Genomic DNA, 16,094 nt, shown 5'->3' with positions numbered 1-16,094 from the left:
AACATCAGATCGAAATTTTGAAATAGCCATCTTCTTCAGCAGAGTTGAAAGGTTTTATAATTCAATGTCCATGGGAATGACAACCACCTAAACTCCTTGGGGTAGGGTTTGTAAGCTTTATAATTTGCTCATTGCTTATACATAGTTTTTTTAGGGGGAAAGGGGGGCTTGTTTCACGTTTTGTGTAAAAAAAAGCAAAAATCTTTCAGATGAAGCTCTCAGAGAACGTTGTGTGGAGTGCTAAACAAAATCGAAACATACTATGCGCTTGTGGATTGTCAAAAAGGCGTATCTCACAAGTGACTTAGAGTATTAGGTAGTAATTTTCAGGGAATGGCGGAGGGGATGATCAATGGACCAAAAGGCAATATGTGCACGTTACTACTACTACTACTACTACTACTACTACTGCTACTACTACTACTACTACTACTACTACTACTGCCACTACTACTACTACTACTACTAATACTACTACTACTACTACTACTACTACTATTGTTACTACTACTATTACTACTACTACTGCTACTACTACTACTACTACTACTGCCATTATTACTACTGCTACTGCTACTACTACTACTACTACTACTACTACTGTTACAACAAGATACTCTTACCACTGCTATTACTACTATCGTTACTACGACTACTATTTGGATTACGCCAAAAAAAATTTTTGGATTACAAAGGCTAAGAATATTAAGATGAGAATTTCTAGAAATCTTGAAGGGGGGTAGTACGCACTAGCAGTAGTAGCAGTAGCACAAGGAGTAGTAGTAGTAGTAGTAGTAGCAGTATACATAGTAGTAGTATTGACACGTTAATATTGCCCTTTGATTATTTCAACATCTCACACAACAAACCCTGTAAGTTTAGCCTCATACTCCAAGCCGATCCTAAGATCTTGCTGATACGACCTTATGACTACCTTCATGAAAAGACTTCGATTTAGTTAAACTCCCCACCCCTACATTCCCTGAAATTTTCACCTTCATACTCTTTGTCTTATTGGTAGTAGTAGTAACAGCAGTAGTAGAAGTACTGGTAGCAGTAGTATGCTGCCTTTTGTTCTGTTGAAAATCCGCCTCTTCGTTCCCTGAGAGTTTCAACTTAAAAATCTAAGCTGTTCTCTAAGATATTGCTGATACGCCTTTCAAAAACTTGTTAGTACATATTGTGATTTAATTTGATTTTACATTCCCTTCAACATTTCCTTAAATGTACCCTTTAATACCTTTGCCTTAGTAGTAGTCACAATGAAAGTAGTAGTTGTAGTAGTAGCGCGAACATTGCCGTTTCGTCAGTTAATCATACATATCATAATTTGCTGAGATTTCCACTTAATACCATAAGCCATTCTTGAGATGTGCAATTTTGACAACCTGCATACACAAAGTGTGTTTCGGTTTAGTTTAAATTTCCCCTTAATATTAATTAATATTTTCACCTTTATACGTTTACCCTTAGTAGCTGTAGGAGTAATAATAGTTATGGTAGGAGTAGTATTAGTAGTTGCATCAGTTATAGTTTTCGCAATATTAGTAATAGTGTTATGCATATACTGCCGTTTTGTAAGTTTAACACCCCCTTACTCATACCTTGGAAGATTCAACTTAATACGCTAAGCCGTTGCTAAGTTATTCTTAATGTGCTCTTTTGACAACCAGCATGCGTGTAGTGTGTTTTGATGTAGTTCAACTTCCCCTTCAATATTTCCTAAAATTATCACCGTAATATTCTCAGCCTTTGTAGTAGTCGCAACACAAATAGTATTTGTAGCAACTGTTGTATTAATAGTAGTGGTCAGAGTACCTTGGACTAGTAGAGGCAGTAGTAGCAGTAGTAGTAGCAGTTATAGCAGTATTAGTAGTAGTAGTAGCAGTAGTATTTGTAATAACGTGCACATATTGCCTTTTAGTCCATTGAACAAACACCTCGTCATTCCCTGAAAATTCCTACCTAATACTCTGTCACCCGTGAGATACAAAACGTGCTGAAAATTTTATTTTAATACCTTAAGATGTTCCTGAGAAATTGCTTGTACATCTTCTTAGGAATTTGATTTCACATAGTTCTATTTTATATAGTTCAACATCGCCCAACCATCCCTTTAAAGTTTCTCCTTAATTAGTAGTAGCAGTAGTGGTAGTAGTAGTAGTAGTAGTAGCAGTAATAGTAGTAGTAATAGTAGTATTTGTAATAACGTTTACATATTGCCTTTTAGTCCATTGAACAAACACCTCGTCATTCCCTGAAAATTCCTACCTAATCCTCTGTCACCCGTGAGGTACAAAACGCGCTGAAAATTTCATTTTAATACATTAAGATGTTCCTGAGAAATTGCTTGTACATCTTAGGAATTTGATTTCACATAGTTCTATTTTATATAGTTCAACATCCCCCAACCATTCCTTTAATACGAATAGCCTGAATAGTAGCAGTAATTGCAGATGCAGTAATAGTAGTAGCAGAAGTATTACTTGAGACTATGATAGGGCTGGGATAGAGTTTGAAGTAAGAACTTTAAAGGTAGATTTATTTTGCTTTAAAACTAAAGTATAAGACACTATGTGCATCCTTCTTGTCAACAAGTTGTCGCAGTAAAGTCTCAATACCAATTAAAGGGAGTAAGTTAAAACTTTCAGGGCTACTACTATTACTACTTCTGCCCTTACTCTTGAACTAAATCAAAAGGACGTAAGTGCATCCAGGTTGCCAAATTGCACCAATACAAAGTTTTAGGAACAGAAGAGAGTACTAAGATTTATTTTTCAGGGAAATTTGAGGTGTAAAACCTCATCAAAATTTACTTTTCTAAGACTCTCAACTTTCCTTTAGTCAGAAGCGTAGGATGCAAAACAGGCGGAAATTTCTTCCTTATAGATTTGAATAGTAAGGAAAGAACATCTTAATATGTCAAACTTGTAAAAGAATACATTGCTTCGGGTTTGACTACTTCTTAATCGTGCTTTATAGTCCCGGAATTAAGGGACTATTTTTAAATTTTATGCAGGGGCTTTTAGTTTGATAATTTTTCTCCCTCCTGTTTTTTAATCTATAAAAAAGACAGAGAAAGGGTCAATCCTAGGTCTCAAAAAGTTGATTTTTAGGTTTTTGATGTAACTCGCCTATTTTATGTTTTGTTCTTGTGTGAACTTTACCTTTAGTGTTTAATAGCTACCTTTATAAGTTATTATTATTGTTCCTTTTTCAATGTCTCTCATATTCGGATCATTCATCTTTTGTCCTCTATGGCCTTTTTTATCTCATTTTTTCATTCTTTTTCTCATTTTGTCGAGCATTATTTAATCAGAACATTATAAATAAAATAATTAGAAAGTGAATATTTGCAGTTATCGCCCCCCCCTTCCTGAAAAAATAAAGTGAAGGATGAAACAAATTATAAAGAATTATCTTGGTTTTATCCAACCGTTATTACTAATGTAATATAAACCAACTTTCTTTGCAGGGAACAAGTCGACCCACTCACTACTATGTTCTTTTTGATGAAAACAATTTCAGCTCGAATCATCTTCAGACGTTGACTTATGACATGTGTCACGTGTACGTTCGATGTGCTCGTTCAGTTTCGAATCCTGCTCCGAGCTATTACGCTCACCTTCTCGCGTTTAGAGGAAGACATTACAGCAATAGGTAACAAGATTAAATACCTATTTTTCCAGTTATAACTTTTACAAATATATACATATATAATATTGTATATATATATATGTATATATATATATATATATATATATATATATATATATATATATATATATATATATATATATATATATATATATATATATATATATATATATATATATATATATATATATATATATATATATATATATATATATATATATATATATATATATATATATATATATATATATATATATATATATATATATATATATATATATATATATATATATATATATATATATATATATATATATATATATATATATATATATATATATATATATATATATATATATATATATATATATATATATATATATATATATATATATATATATATATATATATATATATATATATATATATATATATATATATATATATATATATATATATATATATATATATATATATATATTTTCTCGGATCGACCTATTTTGCCCCCTCCCTCCTAAAGAAATCCTGGATCCACCCCTGCTAGCAGCTTTTTAGATGATTTCGGTATGATGTTTTATGAAAAAGAACCATCTACCCATGCGCGATCTACAACTTCACCTTTCTGCAATCGTGCGAACGCTGGTAATATGAATTTCAAATCATGGTTGAAATTTTGCATGTAAACCGGTAAAAAGTACTGTTGCTTAACATTTAAATTAAACGATTTATGTTTGACCCCGGAAAGCTACTACCCTTTGATGAAATCTCTTGCCATAAATGATCATGATAGCAGCTTTTCACATCACCCTCTTTAATTTGTTTCTTACGAAAAAACATATATCTTTATTTTCAATAGCCAACTCGTCCTCTGGTGATAGATTCATTGGATAGTGTGGACGCCACAGCCGTGAAATTGCCTCATTTGCTTTTTTAATGGGAGCAACCATAGCTGTACCAACACAATCTTTTCAATCCAACGTCTCACAAAAATCTACCAATTGCATGGTATTTCTTGTATCTCTCCGATATCGCAATGGCTTCATGTTTTTTCATATGATTACAATTTGAGGGATCCAACACATCCATGAAAGCAGCCTCAATGTCTGATGTTACCTTGCTGCTCTGCAACAGTGTGTTCTGAAAGCTTTTGAACCGCAAGGTGGCATTGTCCCTTGAAACCGTTTCTAAAGGCTGGTACCCATGAAGCTTGTAGTGTTTCAAATGATTATTTAATTTTAACTCTCTATGAAATCTAGAAACAAACATTGGGCAGTAATATCAGGTCTTCCCATCATTATACCCTCACTTAAGAGCTTGTTAATAAGAGGAATAGGAAGAAAATGTCCTATTGATACAGGCTCTTCCGCAGGTTTATACAAAACCATATCCAGGGTTTCATAAAGTCAATAGAAAGAGCTTTCACAGAATAAATTACCCTCTTCTTTTCACTTAGTTCCCCATCTTCAAATTCTTCGTAAAACGCTAACCCCAACTTTTAAATGTTCATTTTCCTTTTCAAAACTCTCAATCCCTTTAAGTGTAACTAGATAGTTTCCCCTTAAACAATTAAAATCTACCTTAGGAAAATCAGAACCCTGTTTCCCATTTACTGCCCAATCGTCTAACATTGTCTTATTAGCGTCATCTCTCCGGGGCTTATGTCCTGCGACACGGACGGAATTTTTTAAACACTCCAAGCCTGTGTCAAAAGAAAATCGTTTTATACCCCCAGTAGCTTTTAAATGGACTATTATATCTTGCACCCTCCCTGCCCCCCGCTCCCACCTCTTAAAGCAAATTCCCTTTTAATTTTTCAATAAATAATACAGATAACCCACTCCCATTCTCATTATAGACCACCATCCTGTTAAAAATTCACCCCCCCCCCCCAAATCCGAAAACCCACCCTCAAAATTATGCGAGTCTGGGTGTAGCGTCTGCATTCCCTTTTGTATGTGATGGTCACACAAAACACCCAAACTCGCATAAAAAAAATTTAAAACGCGATGGATACTTTTAAAGAATCCTGTCCTCCCGCCTCCCGTAAATATTTTTCGAGAAGTGTCCGAATAATGCTGACCTAGAAGTGTCTGGTTTTTATGGGATTCGTCTGAATACTACCACTTGATAGGGAATTAAATGGGTCACAAAACTCGGTCCTATACACGTGGATATTGCCCAAAGCGGTATCTGCTAAATACAAATTAGGCAACACTGGGGGCGAGTTGGCTCCACTTTTTCCCATATCACTGTGAGGGGCGGGTTCTGCATCTTCTAGCACCCTCTTGACCTCGTTAGGTGGTAATTGTCCTAATAAATTATCCAAAAAGTGATTGGTGAGGCCCAGATCCCTCACAAGACTGTCTAAATCAATTTTGGGGAACTATAAACTATCTTGACTCGCCCCCGCACTTAAACCCCCCTCGTGTTCACTTTGTACGGGCCCTGTACACAGACTGAAACGAAATTGAGGTGGCGGTGAGAGGATCTCAATAGACAATGTTGGCAGTGTTGCCGTGTGAGTCTAGAAGAATAATAGGAGCATATTAGCTCACTGGAAGATAATTGCCCTATGAAAAAGACAGAACGTTTATGAAAGGGAACCATGAACCCTTGAAGTCATATACAGCATACTACTCATTGAAATGGGTCATTGTAGTATGAAGAGGTACCATGTCCCCTTGCAAGTGTAGACATCCTACTACTGAACATGTGCCCATACTACCGTTATATATGTTACAATGCTCTAAAAGACCCTTTATGGTTGTATTTAAAAAAAGGGCATTGAAAAATTACCGAGGGGGGTTTGGTTCCGTCCATCTGGTTATAAATGCATCGGCCTAAGCTATCAATGCCTCGGAGGCCTCTTCTGGGGGTGGGGGTCCTCCCCCAATAAATCTCGCCATGAGAGCCCCTGCAACTAGCAGGGGCTCTCTAAATTCTTAGTTATAAGATAAACGTCCCCATTATTAGAAACCCTGTAACAACTTTCTTAGCTATTTCCTTTGAAGCGCATAACTTATGCCTTTAATGTTTAATCAAAAAGGTAAAAGATAAGAGTACACTCTTAAATGAATAAAAATAATTAAAGTAAAAATGCTGACAATGTGAAAAATTTTCCTAAAGTTGAAAAGAGCCTTATTATGGGAAGGCACAGATGACTCCCTCCAAAAATTGGCGAGTAGGTGCTAGAAAAGGGGAAAAAGAGCCTTTTTTCTGAGAGGCGGTGAAATTTAAAACTAAGGGGAGGGAGCTGGAAAGGTAAGAGTAGTCACTTAAACATTAGAATAAGATGAAGTAGAAAAGCTAGCAAAAAGCTCTTTAATTCCTCTGACAAGCTTTTACTGTGTTGAAAAATAGTTAGATATTTCCATAGCACAGGTAAGAAAAATGGTGAGAAAAACTTGAAAAGTTGGCCAGTCTATAAAAAAGGGTACGAATGAAGCTAACAGGGAGATCCTTAGAGGGGAACAAAGATGACCCCCTCCAAACGCTAGTGAGTAAGCACTTATTAGTGTAAAAGTTTCCTTACAAAGCTTGAAAATGGGGAAAAACAGCCTTGTTTCTAAGGGGCTGAGTTTTAAAGCTATGGGGAGGGAGCTGGAAAGACAAAAGTAGCGAAAAAGCCTTATAATGTCTCTGACAAGCTTTTAATATGTTGAAAAATAGTTAGATATTTCCATATTTTTTTTTATTTACAAACGGGTTACAATAAATAAATGAACAAACATCTCATTTAAAAAACACAATCCAATGCATTACTGCATGCCGGACAAAACCCGAAAAAAAGGAAAAACACTTTAAAAAATATTTTCTATTATTATCATTTATTTCCTCGGACCCTAATATAACCCAAAAAGGGTACAACCCAAAAACAAATAAATGTCTTCTCTCGCCTCCCTCTCCCACCCCTCCAACAAAAAGTGGGAACTTGAGAACCATCCACGCAAACAACGCAACACAACTCACAAGATTCACAAAAATAGAGGAGAAAAAAATAAATAAAAAAAGTGAAATAAATCACTCATCCATTCAAAACCCAAACAATCATCTCACCAACAACCTTCAACCAATCATTGTCTACACACAACCACTAAACTCTTCCATACTGACAAAAACAGCTTACTCTGAGGGAATTTCTAAAATCATCCAGATCTGTCTTATTTTTTACCTCCTCAGGAAGTTTGTTCCAGACAGCCGGGCCATAAAAATGGATAGAAAATGTAGACCTTGTTGTTACAGGGAACGGGGTTCGCATTGAATGGGCATTTCTTGTCTCATACCTGTGTTTAGCTTCGGTAAATGCAATCGAGAAACATGCAGGTAGCAGGTTATTAAAACTTTTAAACATGAATAATGCCGTGTAAAACTTAACTAGGCCAAAAAGTGGCATAATCTTAATACCGTCGTATTGCCTTCAAACCAAGTCAGAACCTTGCATTCCAGATAAAACACAAACAGCATTATTTTGTAGAACCCTCAGTGGCAGTAGATAAGTAATAAATGTTGCTGACCAAACACTTACACAATATAACAAATACGGATGAACCAGCGATAAATAAAGCATTCTTAAAATTTTGGGAGGGAAAAAATGTTTCAGTTTCCGCAGCATTCCAACATTCTTGGCAATTTTTGTACACACTGACTCAATATGAGGTTTAAACATAAGACACTCATCAACCTGGACACCAAGATATTGAACATAACTATGTCTCTGGAGATATCCACTTTCCAGTTGAATACCAAGGATCCAAGGATAATAATTAGTACTTCTTCCATATAGAATGAATTTACCTTTACTATTATTCAAACATAATTTATTTACACGCATCCAATTTTCAATACAACTCATTCCTGTATTTAAAAGCAGAAATAAATCTGCCTCAGTCACAGCTACCACAGAAAACTGTGTGTCATCAGCGAAGCTAGGCAATATCATCTTTGACCTTCTAGCTGCAGGTCCCACATGACTAAATATTCTTTTAAGACATGCATTCAAATCAGTGATATAGATTAAAAACAACAAGGGTCCAAGCATAGAACCCTGTGATACTCCACATCTCACATTCATATAATCAGAATGAACACTTCCAGCCCCAACACACTGTTTCCTTCCACTCAAAAAATACAAAATCAAACAATGAAAATTACCACGAATACCGGCATGCTCTAATTTTGATAATAATACACTATGGTCAACAGAGTCGAATGCTTTCATAATGTCCAGAAATATAGACGCAACTTTCAACCCCGCATCCAACGAATCATTGACAAATGTTGTTAAAAAAAGCAAAGCTTGCTCTGTTGACATCCCATGACGAAATCCGAACTGAGTAGGGTGAATATAAGAATTTTTATTTAAAAAATCCACCATTCTTACACAAATCAGTTTTTCAAACAGACGCGATATTATTGGGAGCATTGATATTGGTCTGTAATTATTCATATCATTCTTATCACTACTCTTAAACAGGGGTACCACATGAACACTTTTCAAAGAATCCGGGTAAACTCCACTCTTAAAACATGAATTAATCAAATACAAAATATGACCTGAGATAATAGAGAAAACTGAACGAAGAATTCTAACACTGAAAAAATCCGACCCAGCTGCTGAATTCTTCATTGACTTCACCGTCGTCTCAAGCTCTGCAAGAGTCACTGGTCTTAAGAATATAGAGACTTCAGCTGCCTCATCGAGAAAATCATTATAAGAGCCATCACTGGGTGACTGCGCAACACTATCAGATACACTCCTACCAATATCAGTAAAATGTGCACGCATTATATTAGCAACTTGATTATCCGAGTGAGCATCAGGACTATCAGGGATAGTCGGGGAAGCACGAGGGTTCACTACCAACTTGATGATTCTCCACGTTTTCGCAGGATTGCCTTCTGCTTCTTTAAATTTATTTACAAAGCTGAGCTTTTTAGCCTGTCTTAGAAGGGTGTTAAGATTTCTATTATGACTTTTGTAAATATCTTTATCTGATTGAGATCCAGTTTTAGTAGACCTTTCATAGAGCTCTTGTCTTTTATCCATCGATTTAAGTAGCGCTTTCGATATCCATGGTTTCTTTGCAACATCATAACGTTTACGCTTTTGTTTGAACTCTAGACTTTCATAAAACATCTGAATCAGTTTATCATACCATTTACCAAATTTATCATTAACACAATCAGTACCATCAAGGCATTCAAATGACTCATTCGTAAGTTTAGTCCTATATTTATATATAGCTTTCTTATCAATTATAGGCTGTTTAACTCCAGTCATACCACCTCCTTGATGACAACAACTAATAGCTTCACGGATCACAATAGCACAGTGATCGGAAACGTCGTTCACTAACACTCGCAACAAGTCGCAGCTAACATTCAAAAACAGATTATCAATCACAGATGCAGAACCTCCTGATATTCTAGTTGGAATATTAACAGAAGGGGAAAGACCATAACTATACATAAGATTCAAAAACTTCTTGCCTTCGAATTCACATCTTGCACATTATTCAAATCAATATTAAAATCACCACTTATAAAGCAAGGCACTTGCGAATCCGGTATTTTATCCAACATATTATCAATCAGGTCCAAAAACTCATCCACATGTCCTAAAGGCGGCCTATAAACAACCACAAGCAATAACTTACGCCCAGACAAAGAAACCTCTAACACCATTGACTCCAAAATCATTTCTCGATATACAGCAATATCCGGCCTTGGCTTTACATTACGTCCATTTTTCACATAAGTTGCAAGACCCCCATGCTGTCTTTCCACTCGATTCCGAAGAAACAACCTATAGCCTGGTATATCCAATAATGAAGAGTTATAGTCATTCAGCCAAGTTTCTGTCAAAGACATTACATCATGCTCCAGCCTAGATGAAACTTCATTTATATAATTAAACGAACTATTTAAACCGCGACAATTCATACCCTACATTTTCAGCTCCTGAATAACTTTTCATTCATTCAGACACGCATATTTTGAATCAGCACACTCAGTATTCATTCCACCCTCAACCTGGCCTTAATTCCTGATACCCTCATACATCTGTGAAAAATCAACAAGACAACTCTCAAGTTCCCCCACTATATTCAAATTTATCTCAATCATTAGCAAACACTTAAGACGGGCAAGAGAATGAAGCGAGAGAAACAAAACCATTTAACCTACCCCCAATTTTCATTATACCATCAAGGTCCGAGGAAATAATGGGGCCATAACCAGGCACCAAAAACACAAAAACCTGAAACAAACAAAAAACAAAATTAAATAAAATAAAACAAAAACTAATAAACGGTAATAGCCTTATAAAAGGCCACATCCAAATCACTCTAAGCTCATATAGCTAAGGGCTACTAGCCAAATATACATAACTTCAACATACGCAAGAAAAAAAAATATATAACATTACTTAACAAAACATCTCTCATTTTACCATACATAACTCTTCCAAAAAAAAGAACCATCTTACATAAATAAATATACAAAAAAAAAGATATAAAGAGAGAAAAAAAAATAACATCAACATGCAGATTTCATAGCTTCATACCATCCCAATTTTTTAACTTCCCCGTTTTCACGAATACACAATACCGGAGGAACCACCGGAGGCACCCAACATTGGATCCCCCTTTCTTGCAAAATCTTCCTTTTCTGAAGTAGATCCCTCCTAATCAATCTAACTTCCTTGGTTACGTCATCACTCACAAAAACGGGTTTGCCAAAACCTAAGTCTTTTCCTTTCAGTTTCTTCGCATTACTCATAATAGCAAATCGACTTTGATATTCCGCAGTTTTAATCTTTACGAAATTATCCGTAACATTAACAACAGAAAAAGATGGAATATCCGAAGGAGGAATCCCGAGCCCATCAACTAGAACACGTTTGACAGTGCTTTCAGTATCTGCACTCGGTCCAGGCTTAACATTCCAAAACAGAACATTATTCTTCTTATCCATATTTTTAACCAACATCGACTGGTTCTTTAACAGGGCAGCTTGAGTACAAAGTTCATTTATTATGACCTCTTGCGCATGCGTCTTATCAGTAAGTTTATCCACTTCATCATTAGTTTTGCTTGCATTAGCTTCAATAACCGCACACCGCGAACCAAGGTGATCGACTGATTTTTTTATAATCTCCATATCAGATTCTACGGTTTTCAGTGAACACTTAATATCAGAAAAATCGTTTTGTAATGTTTGTAACATTTCTAAAATCATGGAAATGCTACCAGCAATTGTCCTTTCGCATTCTCGCACAAGACTAACATCAAAAGTTGAGTCCAGTCCTGAGACTTCATCACAAGGCCTTTTCTGGCCTGTCTTTACTGGAGTAGATTTGTAAATTTCTCCAGCTTCTTGGGATACATTTTGATCATCCTGTTTCAACTTCTTATTGTCATTATTTCCTTTATTCTTCTTCTTATTCCCCATTCTCGGATAATAAAAAAATAAATAAAAAAAATATGGCGCCTACCTCAATCGGAACCTTTTTTTTACCCACGCGATTCTAGCGTGCTGTACAACAGCCGTTAAAAGGCACGGCAAACACCAATCATCCAAGATCAGCTACGGTCTTAAAAAAATCCACACTTTTACTCCTGCATCAACCAGCTACGAAATTATTTGCATGACATCATCTATTCTACAATGCAATTTGGCCAGCACTAGCCCCTACACAAATGTTAACATAATGAATGCATGATCGCAATTTTTATGCTTACACCTGAACTGTCCACTTTAATTGATTCTAAATTTAATACGGCTTATGTGAGTGACCAAAAATATTCAATAGTAATATAGTCAATAAATAACAATCTTTTATTTCACTTGCTGCGAAATTTTTTAATCACTGACAGTCACTGTATTCCACGGTAATGTATTCTAAAGTTAATCCGGCTTAACATCATATAGATGTTCACAGGTCAAATGCCAAATGAGAACTGAATAACCTGATCCTGGTAGAAATTAGAATAAAAAAACTCGCCTCTTCAAGCCCCGTCGACAGGGCATGACCAGGCTCTTGCGCTGGCCGCACTTGGGTGCCGGATGGTCCTGCTAGCACGTGTTGGAGGGCAAACTCATGATCCTGAGTAGGCAAAGCAGCTCCTGAGACCCTCAACAAAGCATAATTAGGGGCGGACGGGCCCGCTACCTCATGATCTTGCGTAGGTAACGCGGCAGGTCGATGGCTTGGATCTTGCGCTTAGGTGCTGGATGGTCCTGGTTGCAAAGTCATGCCAGTGGTGTAACATATTTGTGCAGCCGGGGTAGGAATGTCGCGGTGTTGCTTAGGCAAAGCTGGAGCCTTTCTGGAAAGGGCGAGACCTTCACTAGTGCGGGGGGCTCTGGGTGACCCGAGCATCTCCAGTCGTTGCATAGGGGTGTCATCGCCCCCTCTTTTCCTCTTGCTGGGTGGGGGAAGAATTGGAAAATTTGGAAAAGAAGAGAAAATCTAGTACCCTCCCTTCTAGAGAAGAAAAACAGGAGCTATAAATATTTAAACATTGTCTAAAATAAGTCAATCCTTTTCAAGCAAGCATAAAATAGTTATTAAATAATCTATGGCAATTTAATTAGACCCATTCCCTTCCTTTCCAGGAAGGTAAAACTTGTAAAACTTTATTAGAAACCATAGTTTTGCCATTGCCCTCTCCCCTTTCCGCCTTTAAATGAGTCACTCATTTTCAAAAAAATTAAAATTTGTGAGAAACCAGCCAGTAAACAGAGAAATATCCTTATTTTTAGAAGACATTTAAATACACTTCATGCTAGAAATTAACCCGAAAATCCTATTTTTTACCATTTAGAAGCAATAAACAGCTTCAAAACTAGAGTTGTTGTCTATAATGTAAATAAATATTTTTATTGCCCCCCTCCCTCCTTAGACACACAAATTCCAGGCCTAAATATGACTATTTTGCAATAATTTTGCTAAGAAAATTCAGCCTAGAATTATGTAAATGAATCACCTCCCGTAAGCTTTATTGACGGCATTCCTTTCCGAGTGTCATGCCAGACATCTCTTTTGAGAGGGTTATTGCCACACATATGTTTTGTTATTTTAGACAAAGCGTACGTGATAGATATGACATACTTGATGAATTCTAAGGTTTTAAAAGCCTGATGGGAAAAATACACTTTTGGAGTAAATGAATAATTCTTTTTTGAAAGAATTAAATGGTAAGGAATAGGGGGGGGGGGGGTTACGTAGTGAAAAGAGTATGTTTTAAACAAAGCAAACTGGAAGGATTTTGTTTTGTTTCTGTTTTTTTTTTGGGGGGGGGGGGTGGGGGGTAACTATAAAGAGAAAGGGAGTACTTGCTCATAGGAATTATCCATTGTTTAAGGTACTTGTTGCGTCTTCAATTGCTTAAAAGAGACTGATGAACAGTGTTTTTACTTATCTTTTCAAACAATCTGTAGAATCTTGACAATTTTCAGGAGAAAATCGGGAGATGGCTCTCAGGATTCGGGAGAAAATCGGGGGATGGATCTCAGGATTTGGTAGAATTTTCAGTTTTTGTATTGAGTTTTTGGAGGTGTTCGAGTGATTCGAGTATAAAGTACCACATTCTAAATGTTTGGAGTGCAGATTTACTGGAGCCAGCTGCAATTCCGGAAAGAAAATTCGGCAATCAACGTTGTCAAACATGACAAAAGGAAGCAGCTAGAAGCTTGAAATCTATTTAATTTTGAAACTAAGTGCAGTTATATTTCATTCAGACTCTAACGCTGTTAAATTAAGACATTTTTCTTCATCGACCCTTACTTTTTCTGGCCCTTTCAGATTCCACACGACAGCCCACTAAGTTCAGGACTGGGACAGAAAATCCTGACGAATTACGGACACTAGGCCTTTGACCATTGAGTCTGAGTTAAATGGATAATTTTTTTTTTACCACCATCCCATCGCATGGCTTTTTAGCTGTGCTGGTAACTCAGCTGTGCTGGCATACGCTACTACTCCTTTCAGCCTCTTTCTGAGGGGTTGGTCAACCGTCAGTGTTTGGACATGTTTGGACATGTTTGGATATGTTTGGACATGTATAGGAGACGTAATTTTGTCTACAAAAGCATAGTGGGGGAGTTGAACCACCTGGGAGACATGATTTTGCCTAGAAACAAGGCGGGGGACTTCTACCACCTGAGAATGTGTCTAGACATGATTTTGCCTAGTAAAGCAATTTTTCCTAGTAGCAGGGATGAGGGTGTGTCCTTAAAATCTTGCCTGGACATGCCAGATCTTGCCTGGACATGCCTAATTTTGCCCTGGACATGACTGATCTTGCCTGAACCTGCCTAATCTTGCCTGGACATGCCTAATCTTGCCTGGACACACCTAATCTTACCTGGACATGCCTAATCTTGCCTGGACATGCCTGATCTTGCATGGGCGGGAATTTTGCCTAAAAACAGGTGCAAGGGGCTAGGAACTTCACTTTTTTATTCCCCTGTGTAAGTTTCCTATTATTTCTACTTTTATATTATACGGACCACATTCCAAGTAATTATGCCTGGAAATTTAGAAAGGACTGGGAATTCCGCCTAAAATTGCGGCACCTGGTCCTGCCAAATCTTGCCTGGGCAGGAATGTTGCCAACTAGGGGGCTAGGAACTACACTTGTTAATTTTCCTGTGTTAATTTCCCTATCTGACACTTTGAAACCTCTGAGGCCCCACTACTGAATACTATATGTTTCCATATGTCAAAAGGACGAATGTGCAAGATTTTGGTGACCCTTACTTTTTCTGGCCCTTTCAGATTCCACATGACACCCCACTAAATTCAGGACTGGGAGAGAAAATCCTGATGAATTACGGACACTAGGCCTTTGACCATTGAGTGGGTTAAATTGATAATTTTTTTTTACCACCATCCCCAGAGGTATTCACAAATGATAAAGAGAAAAAGCAAAGTCGTAGCTTATTAGTATTTACATAACAAAAAAAAAGTAAAAAAAATAGCAAAACTTTCAGATACATATGCCACATTACATTCTTAATCTGTGTCTATTGCATGGCTTTTTAGCTGTGCTGGTTACTCAGCTGTGCTGGCATACGCTACTACTCCTTTTAGCCTCTTTCTGAGGGGTTGGTCAACCGTCAGTGTGTCTGCTGTAACTCCGTCTTGTTTCATTTCAAGTTTTGTCTGAATTGTGGACGTCAAAGTTATTGTTACCAAATGATTCCTTCTGCCTGTCTTTACTTCTTGAGTAAGCTGAATAGTCTTTCTGAAGCTACGTTCGAAAATGGCAAGGAAAACAAGTATTGCACAAACTTTGCTCAGTTTGGTTTCCACGGTGGTACCTCGCACTGAAAGCCGATTTCCAGTAATCCACGGCTGTCAGAGTCACTGTTTTATCATCATTGGCACTATCGGAATGTTCCCGCCATTCTTTGTCAAACGCACTTTTCGA

The 16,094-nt window shown here is 36.8% G+C and overlaps 1 protein-coding gene across 1 annotated transcript in view; it reads left to right on the top strand.

Moving 5' to 3' along the window:
- The window catches only part of LOC148942427 (protein argonaute-2-like), a 295,554-nt gene that overhangs the window by 249,430 nt on the left and 30,030 nt on the right, over positions 1-16,094 (top strand). Inside the window, exon 21 of the mRNA XM_089103040.1 lies at positions 3,476-3,660. Coding sequence (XP_088959166.1) covers positions 3,476-3,660 — 185 coding nt within the window. The remainder of the gene's footprint in view (positions 1-3,475; positions 3,661-16,094) is intronic.

This window comes from Artemia sp. Qi Xiang Cuo, chromosome 17 (assembly GCF_049724085.1).
Source record: "Artemia sp. Qi Xiang Cuo chromosome 17, ASM4972408v1, whole genome shotgun sequence".
Classification (NCBI taxonomy): domain Eukaryota; kingdom Metazoa; phylum Arthropoda; class Branchiopoda; order Anostraca; family Artemiidae; genus Artemia; species Artemia sp. Qi Xiang Cuo.
This window is presented reverse-complemented; position numbering and strand designations above follow the sequence as displayed.